Source organism: Pollicipes pollicipes, unplaced genomic scaffold (assembly GCF_011947565.3).
Source record: "Pollicipes pollicipes isolate AB1234 unplaced genomic scaffold, Ppol_2.1 Scaffold_3087;HRSCAF=3621_pilon_pilon_pilon, whole genome shotgun sequence".
In the NCBI taxonomy this organism is placed as follows: domain Eukaryota; kingdom Metazoa; phylum Arthropoda; class Thecostraca; order Pollicipedomorpha; family Pollicipedidae; genus Pollicipes; species Pollicipes pollicipes.
Genome location: NW_023596225.1, coordinates 43749978 through 43769570, shown reverse-complemented (window position 1 = coordinate 43769570; position 19593 = coordinate 43749978). Strand labels below are relative to the sequence as shown.

At 49.9% G+C, this 19593-nt stretch overlaps 1 protein-coding gene across 1 annotated transcript; it reads left to right on the top strand.

Annotated features, from left to right (window-relative positions):
* The first annotated feature begins 16320 nt into the window (after positions 1–16320).
* On the top strand, positions 16321–17593 carry LOC119090213 (galactoside alpha-(1,2)-fucosyltransferase 2-like). Its single transcript, XM_037213000.1, has 2 exons — positions 16321–16339; positions 16812–17593. Exons 1-2 carry the CDS (start codon positions 16321–16323, stop codon positions 17591–17593), a joined length of 801 nt encoding a protein of 266 aa, XP_037068895.1.
* The last annotated feature ends 2000 nt before the right edge of the window (positions 17594–19593 follow it).

The following is a 19593-nucleotide window of genomic DNA, read 5'->3' as shown; positions in this document are numbered from 1 at the left end:
CTTTTCAGACACTGATGGTGCTATCAGCGACTGCTTTATTGCTGATATGGTGCATGCCACTGAGTGACAGGCTTACGAACACCCAGTTGTTTGGCGAACGGCCTGTGCCCTCTGTAGGATACAAAGGCGTTCAGCTCGTGCAGCCTTCGCCACCAAGAGAAACCTCCACGGAATCGCACAACAGCACTTCCACGAAGTTGCCACCAGCCGGCTGCCCGCAAGGTCCACTGCTCGTCGTGAACCCCGGTGGCCGGCTGGGCAATAAAATTTGCCAGTACCTCACACTCTGGGTGCTGTCTGAAGCAATCACCGGCGTCCAGGCGCGCATCCTGTCACCGATGTACGAAAAACTGCGGCGCCACTTTGAGGATCGGCGGCAGGTTTCTCTGTTGTCGGATCGGTGTAGTGCTGCCATCTCTTGGCAAAAAGTGTCAATAGGTGATGAAAAGACGTTTGGAGCGCGACTGGCGGCGGGCGAGTCGCTGCACGTGACGGGCGGACCGTGCCCGGTGTCGCGCTTCTACGCGCGGCGCGAAGAGGCGCTGGCGCAGCTGGTGTGGCGCGCCAACGTGTCACGTGAGGCCGAGCGGCGGCTCGCTCGCGCGCCGAACGGCACGCGCACGTACATCGGCGTGCACGTGAGACGCACCGACTACGCCAGATGGCTGCGGGATAAGATACACGGCCACCTGGTTTCGCCCGCGTACCTGCGGTGCGCGCTGAGGCACGCGCGGCGTACTTACCCGCGCCCCGCCTTCCTCGTGTCGAGTGACGACATGGCCTGGTGTCGGGCACACATCGTCGGCGACGACGTGATGTTCGTCGGCTCCGGCGCGTCGGAGGCGTTCGACATGGCCACGCTCGGCATGTGCAACCACACGATCGTCACGTACGGCACATTCGGCTTCATGTCGGCCTTCCTGGCCGGCGGAGATGTGATCGTGCCGGCAGGCTACTCTAAGGTAGAGTATTCTCTGGTGGGGCATCTGCGCCAGGCGCGGCTCAATGTCACTCAGCTCAAGGACTCCGATGAGTGCTGATCCGCCACTTCTCGCTGATAGTGGACGCTGATGTAGAGGCGTAAGCCACCTTCACTGCCTGCATGCTCACGTGAAATGGAGTGACGCGCTTTGTTTTCGTGGTGAGGTGCCATTTATCTTCGTTTGTGGTGTGCAATTGATTGTTCCAGAGCACTGATCTGCATCTACGAGCCGGATAGGATTGTTTGTTGTGCACATTACTGATTAACCTGTCTCCGGCCGGACGGGGGGGGGGGAGGGGGAGGGGAAGGGGTTAACTTCCCCTCTACGGTGTTTCGGGTTCAGCTAGAAAGTGAACGCTCGCAGCAGCACGAAATTTTAGTACCTGTCCATCTATCCATTTGGCATCTTTTGTGTAGGCTTAAAGTTTTGAACTGCAAAGGTCAGTGGCCTAGGTCGAGTGAGAGGTCAACTTCTAAAAACTTTGACCACGCTTAACTTTTTTTGCGTGTTATTTATCATTGTTTAAACTTACTTTGGTAAAAAGCACGATGGCACCTGCAGTTTGCATCATTCAGACTTTTTGAAACAGGCAAGGTCAGCGATCCGAGGTGAGGGAAAGCTTTTGCTATTTTACGTAAATAATGCAAATTTATACATGTTTTGTAGTCTTGGTGTATGTACATGAAGAAAGGAGTACTAATTCACATGTGCAACCATTATATGAACACGGAGAACATGTCATTGGCATCGGTCATGACCTACTTCTTTGGGTGTGTTCTACAAGACACATGTTCAGCTCAAAATCGGCAGTTATAATAGGTTTAGGCGTAGAATTCGAACTATCATCTGACAACATATTGTGATCTTATTTCAACGCATAATGAAATCATAATGATCACGTGAAACATGCATGGTGACATCATGTGAAGTTATCCAGGGTCAATGACCTCTGACGTGACCATCGATGCGGCGGAGAGGCTAGGTGAATGGGTGCGACGCCTGTAATCACCTCTGCATGGTATTCGTAAAGCTGATGGCACCTTATTTCATGTATCAGCTTGCCTGTTCTCAGTATGTTATGAACGCATTGTCCAGTGTCGAAGGAACTATGTATAATGTAAACAAGGGCTATGAGAGCATGTGCACCTGTAGGTGTACAGCACACCATTTCTGACCACATAAAATCATTATAATGGTCACTTAGACCGAGTTAGCACTTTTTTTCTCAATTTGGATAGCTTATGAATTTGACCTAAGTTAAGCTCAGCTGACTTTAAGGTCATGCTTAAATGAAATTTGTATGAGTGAGATAGCTTTGCCCCACAGCTACACCCAATAAAAGAAACTTAGTCAGAAGCACATTGTGAAAGAAAACTGCACTGCAACAACAACACTGCACTAATCGTCAGCCACCGCTGATCACATCGACCAGCCGGTTAGCTGTAAATAAGCCAGAAATCAAGCTCTTAGTTTATTTATGGTATCTAGCAGCCAACTCTAGTTAATTTTGCCGTATTTCCGAAGAACGTAGCGTCAAAATAACGAGATTCACCATGATGTGGACAAGATGGATAGACTCTATGTATATTCATGCGTAGCGCGCCTATTTTATAGGACTACGCACAATAAGACAGGTCCCCAATCAAAATACTAGGAAACTTACAATCTAATGGCCAAAATGCAAGAACGCTTTGGGGACCTAAGCTCAAGGGGACCAATAATGTTGCATACCCCACCGACCCCCCCCCCCAAACAAAATCCTTGATCCGACCCTGAATTCCCATTATATGTTTATAGCACTATTCCTTACAGTCGAATACATTCTCAAGACCTTTATACATTTTTTAAGTCACAAACTGCTTTACCTCCAGTTGAGAATTTCAATGCTGTTGAGCTGATAAAGGGAAGCACCTCTCTCTGTGACCGCTTTCTCTCAATGGTTCGAGCCGATGCAAAGGAGATGGTCTGCAGCCGATGTAGGATCAGACCTTGTTTGAAGCACAGACGCTCACGTAAGCAACCCGACCAACAGCAATCAAAGACTGACCCTTGATCATTTCATCCTCCAGGAAACCGAACCCACGTGACTCCGCTCGCGCGAGTTGGCCAAACATGTACAAGTTGTTACCCGTTTTTGTCGACACTTCCATGAGATCATATTTCCAGAGATGATATCTGCCTTCTGATCAAATAAACGTTCCAGAGTGGCAATGATACATGCACCAATGACGATCTTGGTTCTCCCTACGGCCTCGGGTCCCCGCCTCCCTACGTGGGTACTCCAGTGGGACACTCGTCCCCGCCTCCCTACGTGGGCACTCCAGCGGGACACTCGTCCCCGCCTCCCTACGTGGGCACTCCAGTGGGACACTCGTCCCCGCCTCCCTACGTGGGCACTCCAGTGGGACACTCGTCCCCGCCTCCCGACGTGGGCACTCCAGTGGGACACTCCACCCTGAGCAGCCGTCTGGCCTCGTGATCAACACAATGTAGAAGCTGGGCCTGACACTCCTGCTCTCCTCACTCCGACAAGCCCATGGCCATGCCATACACTTCGAAGTCCGCCAGCCAAACAGACCACGGCGCCAGCGGTTTGCCAGGAACGGCCGCAAAGGTAGATGGCGGCCGAATGCCCTCCATGACAGCCGCGGGAGCAGTTAACCTTGGTCCTTGTCGCCAGTTTACGTAGTGTTTCCTCGTCCAGCTCCGCGTCCTCCCATGCCTCAGCTAAACGCAACAGCTTGACATGGCGCGCGACATCTTAGCGTAATGTATAGCAAAAGAAACACAGCAACACTTAACACGCTACCTCGCACCTCCTCGGCCCTCGGCCCACCCACGACTCGCCCCAGACCAACCCAGCTCGCTCCGCCCCACTGGTCACCCATACGCTGGCGGCCGCTCACTGGCTCAGTATGACGGTGCTCCCCTGCAGCACGCTGTGCCGCCGAGCACATCCGCCGGCTCCGGCCGCGCATCGCGGGGCGCGGAACGGCCTCCGAACTCCGCACGGTCTCGGACACTGCAGAAACATTTGAGTTGACCCCTCAAGATTGGATGTTAGATCAGTCTTGGTTGCAGCCTTCCCTCGTGCTGTGAAATACACAGAGAACGATCTCCTCTCTTCGAGTCTCCACCTCGCACTGTGGAATACAAAGAGAACGGTATTCTCTCGCCGAGCCTCCAATTCGTTCTGTGAAAGACACAGAGCGGGCTCCTCTCCCCGGTCACCCCCCGTACTGTGGAATACGCAAAGAACTGCCTCCTCTCTCTGAGTTTCCCCCTCGTACTGTAAAGTACACAGAGAACAGTCTCCTCTCTCCGAGTCTCCCCTCGCACCGTGGAATACGCAGAGAACGACCTTCTCTCTCCGAGTCTCCCCAGTCGTTCTGGCGTCCATGGGAGCCCCGCTGCATTCCAGACCGTCTGACAACACTCTCGGGCCTAGGGCCCCGGCCGATAGTCCCCTTAGCTGGGGCGACACGGTCTCTCTGGGACAGCCGGGCGACACAGCGGAGGGGACGCCAGGACGTCACTGACCGGCTGCGGCCGTACTCACGGGCGCACACATGACTTTTCCGAGCAGAGTTGCTTAAGGTGCACAGCCTCAGCGTCCCACGAGTCGTGACGTTGTGCTAACGTGACGAGTCGTGAAGCCATGCAGTCGTAAAGTGCATCCAACTTTTCCGAAAGCGTACCAAATGCACGTGAACAAGGTCAGACAGGTATGTGTTGCCTACAAGCCGCCCTACATACGCCCCTTGCCGTCCTCTCAGCCCGAGCCTGAAGCGCTGCTAAACTAAGAGACCCTCGGCCTAGACTCGTTCCCACAACTATGAAGCGGTCGGCACATGCGAAGCACGTGATGGTTGTTTGTCGTGCGCAGAAGCAGACACGAATGCTCAGAACGGACGTCGGTCAGCATGGAGATAGATCGAGTGTCCGCCGGACGACACATTGTGAGAACGTTCTTTAATTCGCCAGGTCCATGGCGGGATGTCACTATTAGCTGGCATCCATCAGCGGCTTGGGGAAAGCACGACGGGTGGTGAGAGCGACGTGGGCAACGTGTAGCGCCGGAACGGGGTCACAAAGAGGGTAACGGATCCGGCGGGAGGTCGCCTCGAGCGCCGCCACCCAGAGGCGACTTCGGGACCTCTTCACGGCTACTGGGTCAGCGTCACGTCACTTGGGGAATCGACACACTTACTCGCGGGAAGGAACAGGCAATCGTGCAGGCAAAGGCACGAATCGACGCGTGTTGACGCGCACGTGCGCTCGTGCGCAAACCGCAGACTCGACAGTGTTTCGAGCGTTCTTCACGAGTGACATCAGACCTCAACAACCGTGCAGATAACGACGCAAACCCAACGACACCGTGCAGGCGCGTACACTGCAAACAAATCACTCAGCTGCCGTAACGCCGTCAGACTTATAACGATGCCATGAGTTGACCGGGAGTCGCCCAGGTCGGATTTTCGAAAACAATCTCGATTGCAAACTCGCTGGCGTCTAAGCAGGACACGCTGGCGCCTGGAGCCTAAGTCATCCCGGGCCCATGAAAATGACACTGGTACAAAGGCCGGCTCACGGCAACCAATATCCATCCAAGATATTGGTACTTAAATCATTTCGACCGGGGTGACTGAAAAGGAAATATGGATGGATCAGCTTTAAGCAAAATAACAGCATATGAGGTGCATAAAGTTGGCATAACAGTCTCGGAAATAAGGGAAGAAAGAGGTAACTTAAAGTTCAGGGCAAAAATCACTTCAAAACCAAAAGGCACTTGAAAAAAATGCGTATCGCACAATACCGGTTTTCTAGCAGAAAACAAACTAACGATAAAACTAAATGCATATGTATATATGTATATAGATAATGTTTATTTTGTTCCGGCAAATGAGGTAAAAATGCTATTTACGGAAGGTGGCTGCAGCCGGCAGGTGTTTGAAATCTATGCACTATTTGCTTGGGGTGCGTCCGTCTGCCTGTCTGTCTGTCCCATTTCACGTTGCACAGTGCCCGAGTCGAACGGTGGTTCGCTGACTGTTGATATTTGGACACGACCCGCCGGAGCGGGAGGCAGTGTTCACAAGTAGGTCACGAGCCTGTGCAGTCCATGGTTCAGGTGTGGGGCGTGCCAGAAAGGCAATGTTATGCCCCTTGAATACTAACACCGGTGGTCGGAGCACATGGTGCACGATACCCCATCACGGTAACCCGGCGTCGGATCGACGAGGAAATAGCACCGTTCAACCTGAAATTGATCAATGAATCTCATCGTGTGACGGGGGCAATTGCACATGCCGCCCTCCACGGGCATACAAGCCGTCAATGTGGACTCGCGCGTTTTTACACCTTTTCACGTTTTGTGTCATAAATCGGCAGCCAGACCGGGTGGACGAGGGAATACAATTCCAAAGCGTCGGCTAACGTGCTGTCCGCAATGGATGTCACCGGCACGGATTTGTTCGATGCACGGTTACGCCAGTAATCGTAGGACAGGCTGGGAATAGCGGCATAACGGAAAACTACTTCGAATACGACACACTGCTGTCGAAATTGCAGCCATGGTCGTGACAAGACCTACGCGACCCCATGCCCAGGTTCATTTGCCACCCATCCATTAGTCAGTCTGTGCAAAATCACGCTGAAACATCAACTTTACAAAAAAGGGATGGAATGCCACATTTTTGGGTGGTCAAAATGTTGCTAGTTGATCGCTCGAGCCTTTTGTTGATTAAACCCAGATGAGCCACGACCAACAGAAATCTAGAAAAAAATCTCGCGATAAGGGAGAAATCGAGATATTTCGTGAAATGCTGTGACGAATGAGCGTCAAAAAGCTGACTAATCGCGTCTTAACGAGGAATGTACGTTTGCGATCGAGCATGTCTTGGGCGAGGATGCACCCACTTATACCTCACACGTGAATACTTTTGTTTTAGCTACGGCACAAACTGCCCTAACATGATATCATCTAAACCACGTAGGATTCTAGTTCCTGGTGGTCGGATACATGTCGCGAGAGCATCATTAGCCGAATACGAGCGTTTAAGGGTTTTGCTCGTCCAGCCACGGTAGAGAATCTCATAGCGCTTAAACGGGCCGGAGCACTCGTGAAGCTTACCGCGCGCGAGGCGAGGCGTCCTTTATGAGCAGAGTGCGTCAGTAGTCTGAACCACCAAAGGTCCCACGCTGCAGTATGACAGCGGGTGAGGCGTATGTTGCAAACATGTGTCCGAGTGCAGTCCCGGTGCTGAAGGTTACAGGAAGCTCTTGATATAATCAAGACATTAGGAAGTGGAAAATTATATAGACTTGGTGCTGCCCGAGCGTTGCAAAGTAGATTCCACTAACCCCAGGTTTAACCTCACAAACAGGATTGCGAGTTTGCTCCAATCAGCTTTAACACGAGGACGGGTCGGGGGGGGGGTCAAGTTAGCCCCCTCCCAAAACGTTTTTACAACAAAAATGGGGAGGCGCAGCGAAGCCGCGCCAAATTTTGCATATCTGTAGGCTCTTGAATAGCGGATCTTTTTGTGTGCAAAATGAGATATATGTGCCTTGTAATATCCCTGTCATATGGGAGGTAAAATCCAGGCCATGGCTGTCAGCAAATACAATTCCCAATAGGGAATCGTTCAATCTGTTGCAACAACTGAGTGTAAGACGAAGCCATAATCTCTGAAGTAGTTTTCCAGGCGATCGAACCATTTAATTTAGGATTGCTCGTAGGTTTGGGTTTCCATGACGTTCAAGAGGTCATGCACAGTCACTGATCGGGAATAAACACCAACGGCCCTTTGCGAAGAACAGGTGTCCACGTGCAAGGCAATTGCTTGAGGTGGTCTGGGGCACCAATCAAAAGCTCGCTCTTGTTGGACCTTATTTGACCTGATGATCATGACCTATGGACGTCAAATTTTGATATAAGTGAGTTCATATGCCGCGTAATTCAACCAGCAAATTTGCCGTCTCTAGCTTTCTTAAATTTATTTTTAGATCTCGGAAGATCAAACTGACCCCCAACCCGAGCGAAGGGTCACCCGGGTGGGCGTTAAATCACCTGAAACAGTTCTTAAATGCATCACGCTGCTTTTACTATAGCAGAACTACCTCCAACTCTAAAACTGACAATGACCGTTTCCCCTCGGCCCGACGCTATTCATAATGTTATGTCAGTTTGGTTAGACATGTATTGCAGACATGTTATAGTTCACTTTTCAACTTAATCTGAATGAGGGATAATTTTCCCAACACGTGGTATAATCAACTGTCGTTGCAATTTTGAACGCCGGAAAATACAGTTTCGATCTCTTATATTTTCGGCCAATCTCTTTAGCATCAGCATTGTACAAGCTTTTGGAAAAATGGTGAGTACTCGACTGATTTGCTTTCTTGAAAACGTGGACACCTTTCGAACATCCAGTGCGGTTCCCATAAGAACCGAAGCACAATGGACTGCCTGGAGTCGTTAGACACCGCTGTTCGATAATTTTTTACAAAACGACACGCCGTAGCAGTGCTACTTGATGCTGAGAAGGTCAAGACATGTGGTATATGCGGCCTTAGGAGTGCTTACATTCAGAGTTTTCTAGAGAGGAGGTACTTTAGCGGTTGAGTCGGCAGCGCTTTATCGGACCGTTTCGAACACGAAAACGACAGATGGGTTTGATTGTTTGCCGCGTGGTAATGCGTTGGGTTCAGTGCAAGACTGAAGGCTGCTGTTCATGTCGTGAGAAGCTGACTGGCTATAAGGACGTAGCTAATCGTCAGTTTTTAATGAAATAGCGTTAAAAAGCCCGGACGATCTAGGATTATTATTTGTGGATACCTGAGCTGTAGCTTCAAAAATAAACGGAGGTTGTTGGAGCGACACATGCCAAGGATTCATCCTGGGCTTCGTACTATTGAGAGGAACAGCGGCTTTGAGGTAAGAGGCCGAGCATCGCTTGTGCAGGCCTCTTACATAGCCCGCTTCATCGCAGACTTATCGCTGTTACGATCGCTGATCTGATCTGATCTGATCACTGCACTGATCGCTGGACAGCATGAAATACGCGCTTTCGCTTTCAGTTGTCATTTTATTGTATATAAAGCTAAATGAACGTGCTAGAGTTGTTCAAAGATGTCGTTTCCATCTGCTGATACCAATGTTGTATGGGTTTTGCTCTGTATAATCGGGATCACGTTAGGAAATGCGAGTTCCGCACCAGCAATTATTATGCCAAGGTAATGAAGGCCGCTTACGCTTTCAGCTGATTGTACGATGACGTCACGAGAACAAAAGTGATATTGTTTCAGGTGCTTGTAGAACCTTGCTATCGGGAAATGTAGGGAAATGTAGATGATAAGGGATGTAAGGGGAAGGAGGGGGGGGGGGGCAGAAAAATGACCGAGCCTGCCTCCGAAATGCACGTAAAACACTTTTCTCCCAAGATTTGACGCAATTTTTGCAGCTGGCAGCAGGGGTCCAGTTTCTTAGAATCAGTTTTTGGGGACTGAGCCCCCAAATTAAGATCAGTAAGAAATAATGGATAAAACTGAGAATGGGCTGCTCTCTGAGAAACAAAGTGGATACCGTCTAAAACGAAGCACACAAATTCAGCCGGTATAATAATTAGCAATCTTTGTGCAGCTTTTTGACCGAGACCATGACTTTACAGTCATTTACTTGGACATTAGTAAATATTTTGACAAAATATGGCATAAGGGCCTCCTACTCAAGTGCAAGCACTATTGTGGTTTGTCGCGAACTCTCGTAAATTGGCTGGAACTGTGATGGAACTTGGCTGGAATCTATCAGACCGTAAGTAGATAGTTAAGGTAGGCAACAGTTTCAGTACGCCTAGGACCATACATGCTGGATTCCCGCAGGGGTCTGCGTTCTGGGTCCTTGAGCTTATATATCTTAACGACCTAGCCGACAAGACTGATAATGACGTATTGTTCTTTGCTGAAGATAGTACGCTATACACACTACCAAGTTACCGTACAAGCGGCACTCCACCACAACTTATATATCATTCAAGAGTACGGCAAAGACTGGCTCATCACGTTTAATGCCACGAAAACAATTAAACAAACATTCACCAACAGTAACACACGTAACCCACCGCAACTGTCATTTGATGGCCAACGAATTGCAACGCTATCATGCAATCCGAATTTCGATGCTGCGTAAAACAGATCGTATCATTCAAAACTTTTCTCAACTCACGAACAACGAACAACTAAGTATCTATCTCAGAGGTAACGATTTACAAGGTCGCGATAGGCAGCAGATAGCAAATATTTTCCAAGCATTTCATTTTCAGACCAAACGGTTCGCCTAAAAACTTCCAGCGGGCGCGGGCAGCGGACGGGTCACTGGGTGGCGTTGCCGGGCCGGGCGTCCGCCGCCGGCCCGAGACGGCTATATGTGTAGACCGGAGCGGCGGCGGACGCCTGGCCCTTGTCGGCTTACAGATCGGACGAATGGGCGGTGGGTCGTGGGCTCTGTGGTGGTGATATGTTGTATTGTTAGGAGAGGCGCTTAGATTTAAGCGTTCCGCTTATGCGCCAATCCACTCATCATATTATGTACTACTTCATGTCCATAATCGAAAATAAACACCAAACATCAAACCCAGATGATTGGCAATGCCCAATGCTGTCATGGCGCATTTGAAGGCAAGTCGCGCCAACGAGAAGGGAGTTATGCGTAAAGATAATAATGACGTCATTAGGATTAAGTCAACATTACTGCATCACGCCGCTTATGTCAATGGTAAATAATTCAAATTTCTGCTAATGAAATGAGCTACTTAAATGACTCCTCCGATAAAAAACTGTTGCATAATCTCAGCTTACACTTACCTGACGTCATATAAAGTTTATAAAATGAGTTTAAGTCTTCAATGATTGGTCAATTTTTACGCCGAGAAAAAAGAGCGCAGTAAATACGAGCAGCATCTTACAAACTGAACTAAAACGACCCTTACAAAAATTGGGAGACAGCGGAGTCGTCACAAGTCGTCCACAACTTGTATCACCACACGGCAGTCATGAGAAAACTCTTGGCCATAAAAACATATTTTCATCTTTCAGTGTTGTAATGCGCTCAGCAGCATCGCAACCGACGTTTCGTAGAATATGTTGAATAGAGCTTTGAACAATGAGGGTGTTTTAGTCTTCTTTCAAAAAGGGGAGTGATTGGTATGAGTTTCCCAGGCTCGTGATCGAGCAGATGCTTTTTACCTCTGTGCGTATAAATGTTGAACACTTCCTGACCTAGTGCCGCGGCTGTGCCACGGGTCGTCTGCGCTGCTTCGTTCAAGCGCCCTTTTCCTGTGCCGGGGGCGGAAGCCGTGCTGTGATGTTGAACCCGTGCATCTTCACCCTCTTAACCCATTTTGTCTTCAGAACCATTTCCGACCGTGCAACTGCATAGGTACGGAGACAAGGTGCGCAGTAATATATTGGTGACACAGTACTGACCATTGGCATGCAGCTGACAGCTTCAGAAATGCGCCAAATGGTCGCGTAGTTTACGCGCTTATAAACTCTCAACGTCATCATCAAGTCAAGGGTCAGCTGGGCAAGTGTTCGCACTTTCTCAGCCAAGGCCAGAGAGTGCTCGAGGCGCAACATTCAGAAAACCTGGTGCGCTATAAGCACATTAGTGAGGAGCGCTCCAGACTGAGGGGACCTCAACCCTGTGACCTCAGCGACAGGGACCGCGACCTTTCGGCGAATGCCAACTGGGTTGTCTGTGACGCTTACAACGACGACGAGAGATAGATTCACGAAGTGAAAAAGGAGAGATAGCAGGACAAATTACCAGGAAAATACACTGGGGCCCTCAGCGTTAGAATCACACTGAAAGAACAAAACAGCTGATCCTCAGATGACGCAAAACCCTCCACCTGGGGCGGACGAGTCGTGACGTTTGCAGCACGTCGCCCGCGCTTTACGTCTGCAGGCGGCGCATGCGCCGGTCGCACATGACGTTCATCAACGCCGGCAGTCGGCTCCAGTCGCTGCCGAGCAGGGATCAAGAAGCCCGGTTGCCATCAGCTGACTCAGTGAGTACTGGATCGTGTTTTGCAGCGTTGTTCGTGCTCACGCAAACTTATTTCTCTTATTTATGGCAGATTCTGTTGTCGACCAGTCAGGTGATTCTTTCTGGTACAGCTGTACTGAGATTGCGTCGAAATCCACATTGATGCTTGGAAAGAATAAATCTCTTAAAAGTGGTGTCTCTTAATTGTGGTCTCGCTCCACTAACCATGAAATTCGCTTGACTATCATATGTTTAAATAGCTTTCCTGGGTGACATGAGAACGGAATGGAACGATAGGTTCAATGATTGTCGATTGCACTTCTCAACTGACGATATCAATCGATGAGTGCAATTGATATTGTCTTCCGAGATGTCACCGGCAGATCGAATTGTACTTTGGAGCTTCATTAGCTTTATTAGCATAATGTTCTTCTGTATTGTTGGAAACAAAGCAATTAGCATATAAAAGAAAAAAAATGTTTTGCAAGATCCACGATGCCCGCATGACATTTTCCGAAAGGGCTACACTGAGCAAGGGCCACAGCAAGAACAATGATTATAGAGGCATTGTCGGCATAACTTGGCTATTGATGCGTATTATGGGCAATAAAAAGGAAGGCCATTTTCTGGAAAGTGCTCGAACTATTCCCCATAGTCGGCCCGGAGAGTAGCAGCAGAAGTGATATGCAGAATACTCGTTTTTCATACAATGGTGCTTCACATTCCATACAATTCACCGAGCTCGAGCACGTTTATAATTTCGGGCAAGGGGATCAGGATCCTCATGATGGCGTCGACAACAGCGGAAGACACGTTCCGATGTGCCATAACCTGTCTCACTTCGGTGGTCCACCACGGCACTGGGATGCGTCATGATTGGGTGAGGACCGGGAGATTGCGGCCGGACGAACAATGGATGACATAAAATCTTCCTCTTTCGCCGATCATCCTGTTACGCCGACAATTCCTTGATTCCTCGACAGATTTCAGCCGGCGACCGGACCGCCAAAACGGTTTGGCCCGATCTACCGGCTGTAGCTCTCTCTCTCTCTCTCTCTCTCTCCTCTCTCTCTCTCTCTCTCTCTCTCTCTCTCTCTCTCTCTCTCTCTCTCTCTCTCTCTCTCCTCTCTCTCTCTCTCCTCTCTCTCTCTCTCTCTCTCTCTCTCTGTCCGTCTGTCTGTCGTCCGTCTGTCTGTCTGCCGTATGTCTGTTTGTCTGCCTGTTTTGTCTGTCTGTCCGTCTGTCTGTCTGGTCTGTCCTCCTGCTTGTCTGTCTCTCTGTCTTGTATGTCTCTCTGTCTGCTCTGTCTCTCTGTGTCTCTGTCTCTGTCTCCTTCCCTCTCTCCGTCTATCTCTCTCATCCCTCTCTCTCTTTCCTCTTCCTCTCCCTCTCTTTCCTCTTCTCCCCTCTCTCTCTCCCCCCTCTCCCTCTTTCCTCGCCCTCTCTTCCCTCTCTCTCTCTCTCTCATACATTCTTTCCGCTTCTTCATTCCACTAAACGTTGCCCGGGTTTCCAGAATTCGTTAGCGTTAACTGCATCAACACTCTTCGCTAACTGTTGGACCAGTTTGTACCGCCCGGCCGCGGTGTTCCAATTAACCAATTTAAAACCGGCATATGAAAAACGGGCCGCCGTTCCTCTGCGGAGCTCACCGACTCAGAGCAGTGGTAGGTCGATTTGTTTTATTGGACTCGATAACGTACAAACCGATGACACCAGGTACATATGTGCTCACTGGACGTCTAGCTAGTGTGGAGTCGCCCCGGCCACTAGAGCCCTCGGACCATCGAGAAGTTTCCCTGGGTGTCCATAGTGACACGGGACGCCCAGGGTCTTTTTAGGCGTTCAGTTTGTTGCGTTGCATACATAATGTTATTTGCATACTCATGGTTTTTAAAGTCGGCCAGTGGCACGACGCTACAGCTCACTTGGTGCGGCAGATGGGACTGCTGCTCACATGCAACGCAGAATGATTGTCCGCAAGCAAAGATAGCTCGGAGCAGTCAGTGAGTGAGAAGGTAAATCATGGAAAAAATCGTGCAACTGTGTCCATTTCCCCAGTGTCTCATTTCGGACCAGCACCATCATGCGCGGCGCATAAAAAATGTGTGCCTGTCACCCGTGCATGGTGGCCATGTTCGGCAGAATGTGCAGAATTCTCATGGTTTGTACAGAGACAGCGTGAATGCAGGTGATAGTGCACGTAGATCGCAGATCGAGACGGAGTCAGATGTTTGTGTTGACATGCCCAACTCATTTTCGTCTGGAAATTTACGGGGCTGATTAGAATCGATTAGTGAAAGTGTCACATCGCGTGCTTTTAAAAATTGCGCTCACAAGCCCTAGAACCAAACCCCCATTCCCGATGTTGCAGTCTCCATAGGCCGCGCGGAGTTGGCCCCCTGGACACAGAGAGTGTTCAGTGGGGGTGTTTGAAGGGAGTAAAGAGAATTCAAATCTGTGCAATCAACATAATGCATTATGCAGTAAAAACTGAAAATTCTCGAGTAGACGCGGCATGAACGCGGAGCTTTACAGGTGAGGCCAGCTCAGCCAGCTTCACCCAGCTGATCCGGGCGTGGAAGTTTTCATTTTGTTTGTTTTGCATGTGAAACAATTAGAAGAAACCTTCTTTACAATTGATACAGCTTTGGTCCATTCCGACACTGGGGGTCCAGTAGCCCACCGGGAAGAACACAAATCAACGCTCGTGCCGGATCGTCGCGTCCTCAAACATTTGCTAAGCTTCCCAGTACGTCAGCGCCACCTATATCCGTGACCAGCGGATGTCTGGCCATTCAGAGGGCGGAGGCGCTGAGGTTTGACTGGCACCGTTCCGATGCATACGGCACGCGTCGACGGCGCACTTAAACCGTGCGGGCAGATACGCTATCTGTTCTAACACTAGACGGGATTTGGCAGATAGCCTGGTGCGGCTGACGCTCCGTGCTCAGTATGGAAGCACAACCAAACACATCGCGGACGCGCGACCCGGCTGGTCGCGGACGCGTGACCCAGCCGGGTGGCGGACCCATGATCCAGCCAGTTGCGGATGCGTGAATCGCTTTAATAGGCCCTCTGGCGGGTGAGCGGTGGGTCATGGTTTCGCTGGTGGCGTTTATCGATTCTTTATTTTTCGTTATTGTATGGAAATAAAAGCAAGCCTTTTCTTTCCTCGAAGTGGTGTGTCGCTCAATTGTCTCGAAAGTGTGTGGGGCTTCTGTCTGCTGTCCCCCATGCTCGTCATTAGCTAATGCCTGACTCCTTGTCCACCGGCTATCGCGTTGCTTTTTGTCGCACGCTAGCGATTATTTCCCGGTGCACTAAACCGGTTCTTATGGACAACTTTGCTCCTGAATCATTTTTGAACTTGGTGATTTGTTCACATTATGGGGTACATAGAAACCTGGGTTGGCTGAAATCTTCTACTACCTTCACTAATGAAATGTGTGCTCATTTGTACGTAATCGGTGGTAAAATTCCTCATTTATCTGTGGCTGCAACCACAACATGGATAACCCCAGCTCGGTGTGAAGAAGCTGCAAACCTAACACATTGTCATTTGTTTTCAGGGATTGGGCTGTCAGGGACAATGAAAAAAAGGAGCAAGGTAAGAGCCATCGGCAGCCACACGGTTCCCAAATTCAACATCAGACCACCGGCCCCTTACAGGATGCAGAGGGATCGCCAGAAGGGGGCGGTTGGGGAGGGGAGGGGAGGCAGCGAAACAACATGTTCCCCAGTAAAAAAACAACATGGTACCAAAGTGCCCCTAAATCCTTCCCAAAACAGGAAGCAAGTTGCCAGATTAATGGGAATCTCCGGTTGTGCATGCACTTCACGTCACTTATCCCTTATCTCTGCAAAAAGTCAGCGCTGTCTTCCTCAGTGCGCCCCTGATAATACATCTCGACCATTTCCTGGAACATGAGTTTGGCTATGCCCACTGATGTCCCGGGAAGAAAACAGAGAACGGGCTTTCGACAAACACAAGGGACAATAAGGTTTTTCCCGATGAGCTATTTGTGGATGAAAAATTAAAAAGCGAATAACATGATATACTCATACTTTGTTGTGGGTAGCCCAGGCTCGCTTACAGTATTTGTGTTGTTGTGATTGAATACTGCCGTGCGTCCGCTATAGACGACTGGGTCAAAACTATCCCAGGATATCATGCTCCATTTACCAATAACTTGCGCCTCAGGCGCATTTTACACTTAACTATTATTTTCTATTTAAGCAGTTCATTATTAGATCATCAACAATGGGTGTCATGTGCTCATAAACATGCCAGTTTTCAAGCCAGGTGAGCATAAAGTAAAGACAAAACTGAAGGTGAGAACATGATGTGTACAAGCCAGTAAAAACACCTCCGGAGTTGTCAGATTCAATGCCGCGCCAAACCAACTATTTGTCATCACGCTCTGGCTGAGGAAACTGATTTGATCCCATGCATGCGAAGCGTCAAGGGCTGTCGATGTAACTGTGTCAAGGGCGTGCCCCAGTCGTAACTCTTTTTCCTTTTCAGACACTGATGGTGCTATCAGCGACTGCTTTATTGCTGATATGGTGCATGCCACTGAGTGACAGGCTGCCGAACACCCAGTTGTTTGGCGAACGTCCCGCGCCCTCTGTAGAATACGAAGGCGTTCAGCTCGTGCAGCCTTCGCCACCAAGAGCAACCTCCACGGAATCGCACAACAGCACTTCCACGAAGTTGCCACCAGCCGGCTGCCCGCAAGGTCCACTGCTCGTCGTGAACCCCCGTGGCCGGCTAGGCAATAAAATTTGTCAGTACCTCACACTCTGGGTGCTGTCTGAAACAATCACCGGCGTCCAGGCGCGCATCCTGTCACCGATGTACGAAAAACTGCGGCGCCACTTTGAGGATCGGCGGCAGGTTTCTCTATTGTCGGATCGGTGTAGTGCTGCCATCTCTTGGCAAAAAGTGTCAATGGGTGATGAAAAGACGTTTGGAGCGCGACTGGCGGCGGGCGAGTCGCTGCACGTGACGGGCGGACCGTGTCCGGTGTCGCGCTTCTACGCGCGGCGCGAAGAGGCGCTGGCGCAGCTGGTGTGGCGCGCCAACGTGTCACGTGAGGCCGAGCGGCGGCTCGCTCGCGCGCCGAACGGCACGCGCACGTACATCGGCGTGCACGTGAGACGCACCGACTATGCCGAGTGGCTGCGGGATAAGATACACGGCCACCTGGTTTCGCCCGCGTATCTGCGGTGCGCGCTGAGGCACGCGCGGCGTACTTACCCGCGCCCCGCCTTCCTCGTGTCGAGTGACGACATGGCCTGGTGTCGGACACACATCGTCGGCGACGACGTGATGTTCGTCGGCTCCGACGCGTCGGAGGCGTTCGACATGGCCACGCTCGGCATGTGCAACCACACGATCGTCACCTACGGCACATTCGGCTACATGTCGGCCTTCCTGGCCGGCGGAGATGTGATCGTGCCGACAGGCTACTCTAAGGTAGAGTATTCTCTGGTGGGGCATCTGCGCCAGGCGCGGCTCAATGTCACTCAGCTCAAAGACTCCGATGAGTGCTGATCGGCGACATCTCGGTGACAGTGGACGCTGATGTGGAGGCGTGAGCCACCTTCACTGCGGGCATGTTCACGTGAAATGAAGTGACGCGCTTTTTTTCGTGGTGCGGTTCCAGTACCTTCTTTGAAAGCCGTTTTACTTTCGAAAATTGTTCAGGGCATCTGCGAGGAACATTATTTAAACACATCAGACGGAAGTGATAGCCTTATTCCTCGGAGAAACACCATGACAATGGAAATATAGATGAGCTATATGCCTCAATTCTCTTTGTGTGTCTCCGAGGAAGAAGCCTATTACCACGGCCTTTATACTTTCGTTTGTGTTGTGTAATGATTATCGCAGATCACTAATGTACACTTTTGACATCTCCTTGTGCGACACATATACCGGACAAATACTGATCAGCCGGATATGTTATTTGTTATACAAATTACTGATTGATCCGTGACCGCCCTGGAGGGTGTTGGCTCCCCCTAAAGTTTGTTAGGACCTGGTTGAAAAATGAAGGCTCGACCACATTTTCAGTATCTGTCCATCTATCTACTCGGCATCCTCCGTGCGACTGAAAACGTGATTTTTGATTGTCCTCGAGGACAAGAACCAGCGACCGTCGTGTCTGTCGTAATCCAATCGTGTTTGGACGCGGCTGACCCGGACCTCGTCCCGTCCAGTGGGAGGCTCGTGCGTGCAGCATCCCCAAGACATTGACGTATCCTACACGCATCTGACGGCCATTCTGGCGGCGCTGCTCCCCGTGCCTTCCCCTCCCCCCACCTCCCGACGAGACTGTGCCGTGCATTCCCGACAATCAGCGCCACGACACTTCTGCCTCGGACATCCCGTTGACAGCCTTGTGTCTGGTTGTGGTTACGATGGTGGGTGGATCATGCCTCGCTTCGCTACAGGTAGCTGGCCTATGACTGCACCTATTCGCAGACGACGCTGTCGCTGTTCATCAGCGCTCGCAGCCTCCGTGGGGTTCTACAGTTTACCTCCGTCTACAGTTCAGTTGTATGCGTTTTTGAACGGAGATAACCATTTTGAAGATCACTTAATGCAATTCACAACCCTGCTCTTTTTAAGAATTAAAACCCTATGGTCTCTGAGCTAAACGACATCAAACTTGTGCAGACTCTTTCGTGCCGTTTATCTCAACGTCACATGGGCGTACGGTACGTCATAGAAACGTCACGTGAATACAACCACATCATCGGCCATGTAGTGTTCAAGGCAAATACAAATTATGATTATCAAGTTGTCTGTGTCTTGCGTACCTCGCCACAACTCCTAGCATCAGTAAATTACAGTTATTCCTCTGCGAATGTAAAGCGTTCAGTTTAAGTGTCAAGCACAATTTTCATTTCATTTTTTAAGGTGTTTCGGCCCGTTCTGACAATATTACGTCTGGAAGTATGACTTCACATAAAGGGTGTTGCTACGTAAATGAAGAAAACGCTCATTACGAGCTTAAACATCGATTGAAGCAGGATGGCAACTCCGAGAAAGATGAACAGTAGGTCGAGAAAATGGGGATGAACGACTTTTGTCAAGACAAGTTGTCAACGAAGACAACTTATGAAGATAATTTGATGTGCCGACGTCAAGATAAAAAGTAGGTCAATAAGACAGTAGTAGCAGCCTAGGAAAAAAACTTAGGAGAAAAAGCAGGAGAATGGAGATATTGTTGGGTCGATATTTCGACAACATGCCTTTATTGAAGCACTAGCGGGGGTGAATTCACTTCAGTGACTGTTCAGCAGCCTTGAAATTGAAATCATTCATTTCTGCTGTTGTTTCGATAAAGGCATATTGCTGAAATATCAACCCAATAATAGCTCCATTCACGGCTTTTCTCCGGGGATTAGGGCTATTCCCACTGTCTTATCTATGTGAATAATGTTCCTCACTAATGCACTGAACAGCTTACGAAAAGTAAGCCGAGCAAATGGATATGGGCAACTTTTGTCAAGACAAGCTGTCAACAAGGACACATTTTAGAGAAA